The 2,500-nt window shown below is 46.2% G+C and overlaps 1 protein-coding gene across 4 annotated transcripts in view; it reads left to right on the top strand.

Annotated features, from left to right (window-relative positions):
- The window catches only part of ppp1r13ba (protein phosphatase 1, regulatory subunit 13Ba), a 49,234-nt gene that overhangs the window by 25,687 nt on the left and 21,047 nt on the right, over positions 1–2,500 (top strand). For all 4 annotated transcript variants that reach the window (XM_066675964.1, XM_066675965.1, XM_066675963.1 and 1 more), the window contains 2 exons: positions 867–1,063; positions 2,476–2,500. The exon at positions 2,476–2,500 is cut by the window's right edge and continues 116 nt beyond it. In XM_066675964.1, the coding sequence (XP_066532061.1) occupies positions 867–1,063; positions 2,476–2,500 (222 nt within the window). The remainder of the gene's footprint in view (positions 1–866; positions 1,064–2,475) is intronic.

Below are 2,500 nucleotides of genomic sequence, written 5' to 3'. Positions count from 1 at the left end.
GTGAAGGACTGGCGCCCCCTCCAGGGTGTGTTCCTGCCTTGCGCCCAATGATTCCAGGTAGACTCTGGACCCACCGCGACCCTGAACTGGATAAGGGTTACAGACAATGAATGAATGTATGAATGAATGAGTGAATATTCCTTCTCCTTGACTCAGTGAGAACACACCGCTGCTGTGAGATATTTCCTTGTGTGTTTCCTTCAGAAAAGGCTTCTTTCTTGTTTTGGTTAAAGTCCCCAGTGAGTGGTGGACACTCCCTATGAGCCACAGCTGTGTTCTGTTGGTCAGAGGATTGTGTGTGTGTGTGTGTGTGTGTGTGTGTGTGTGTGTGTGTGTGTGTGTGTTTGTGGAGCATCTGCTGTGCTCTGGGTGTGTCAGAGGCCTGAGATGGTTTCTGTTGTCGGTCACGAGATCGGTCTCTGTGTGGGTGGACAACTGTCATTAAATTCATTTAACTGGACATTACACACACACACACGCACACACACACACACACACACACGCACGCACACACACACTGACTTCGTTCTCGACCTCTGACATCAGTTTTTAGAGATAGATTATTAACACGACCTGAATATATTTCATTTATATTTATTTGCTGCTGGAACAAAACCTGGTGTCTCCACTATGGAACTTTACAGATGAAGGAAACCACATCCTTAAATTCAGTGTAAGTCAGAGTCACTAGTTTTTCTTGTAAGAGATTTTGGGACATTGCTATTGGTCTGTTTCTCTTCAAACGTTATTACAGTGACAATATGAATATGTCTTTTATATATAAATGAATTCATGCCCATTCACTGAGTAGAGCTAGGGTTAGAGTTTATAAAGTGTGTGTGTGTGTGTGTGTGTGTGTGTGGTAGCTGCAGAGATCGAGCATGTGAGCAGTCTGTTCCAGGAGAAGCAGGCAGAGCTGCAGAGAGCTGTTCTTAAGGTGGATCAGCTCACACAGCAGCTGGACGACCTTCGGCATGGACGCCTTAACAGCATTCAGCCTGCGGGGGCTTCACTGAGCGGAACAACTGCAGTGGAGCTCAGGAAACTGTACCAGGAGCTACAGGTACAACACACACACACACACACACACACACATATATAATGATAATGAGCCGCTCGCTGTTCACCCCGACCCCGAGCGCACAGCAGTGAGGAGTGAGGAGCAGAAGCTCTGGTTTTTAGCCGTTTTCACTCTGTTCTCTTTCTTCTCCGTTTTTACTCAGTGCTCTTATTTCTCCGCGCTCGTTGCGTCTGTTTTGCTGAGTTTAACCTCGTCTTTGCGCTCTCACATAAACACGGGTCCAGCGCTGTGATTGGACAGACTCAGACGAGGGGGCGGGGCCATTCTAAAGTCTCTGCACTTGACGTCAGAAGCGGAGCAGAATCAGAACGACTCGTTTAACCCCGTGTTTCTGACTCAGGCAGTGCACAAAAAATTGAGTGGGGGGTCTTGTTTCACAGTGTGTGGGTTGGTGGGCCCCAGATTCACACTGTAATGTGAACATGCACCGAGCAACGGATTTCTTCATAAAATATCCCCTTTAATTATGCAAGTATGTAAATGAATTCAAGTGATTATGTAATGACTGTTGCTTGTAGAATGTCAGACAGAAATAAAGGGCCGTGTGGTGGGTTTTAAGCTTAAACCACAGCCACTGATGCTTTGTGTTTTCCGTTTGTGCTGAGATCTCACTCTCTGTGGGATGCTTTTTAAAACACAGAGGAGCTGTAAGACTGCTGCGGTCTCTCAGTGAACTCCAGCACCGTTGGGAATCAGACTGAAGTCGGAGGATGTTTTTATTCAGAGTGTAAACAGCACGTTGTGATGAGGATGGAAGAGTGAGCAGGAGTGTGTGGGAATATCTGACGGGATAAGTTTCCCGTTTTAATGTGAGTTTAAGCACTCGCCTGAGTCTTGTTTATGGAAAAGCTGTAGAGGATTCCGATGGGGCTCCGTGGACGTTCCTGATAAACGAGCACAGAGACCAGGACGTGCATTTCTAAAAACTTTATTTACACACTGAAGGCTCTACCACGACCCTCAGAATGGATGAGCGGAAAAGATGATGATGATGATGATGATGATGACTAAAGGCTCTGAGAATGTTCCAGAATTCAGAGGGAGACAGGGGTCAGACACACTTTCATAAGAGGTGTGTGTTTATATGTGTGTGTGTTCTATCAAACAGGTCTGATCTACAGGGCAAACAGACAGGACCCTGACTTTGTAAAAGATTGGTTCATTCATTCATTCTGATTATGGTCTGGACTCCGCCCAGAATCACTGTCTGATGTAAAATGTTGTCTATGAAGGGAGTCACTGGGTTTTGGGATGGAATTCTTCAGCGATGGTTGGGACTCCTTTGTTTACCACAGAGGTACATTTGTGTGTGTGTGTGTGTGTGTGTGTGTGTGTGTGTGTGTATGTGTGTGTGTGTGTGTGTGTGTTGGCTGATATGGCTGATGTCTGTCTAGATCCGGAACAAACTGAACCAGGAGC

The sequence above is a fragment of the Hoplias malabaricus genome, chromosome 1, assembly GCF_029633855.1.
Source record: "Hoplias malabaricus isolate fHopMal1 chromosome 1, fHopMal1.hap1, whole genome shotgun sequence".
In the NCBI taxonomy this organism is placed as follows: Eukaryota; Metazoa; Chordata; class Actinopteri; order Characiformes; family Erythrinidae; genus Hoplias; species Hoplias malabaricus.
Note: the sequence above shows the minus strand (reverse complement) of the source record. Positions and strands in the feature narration are given on the sequence as shown.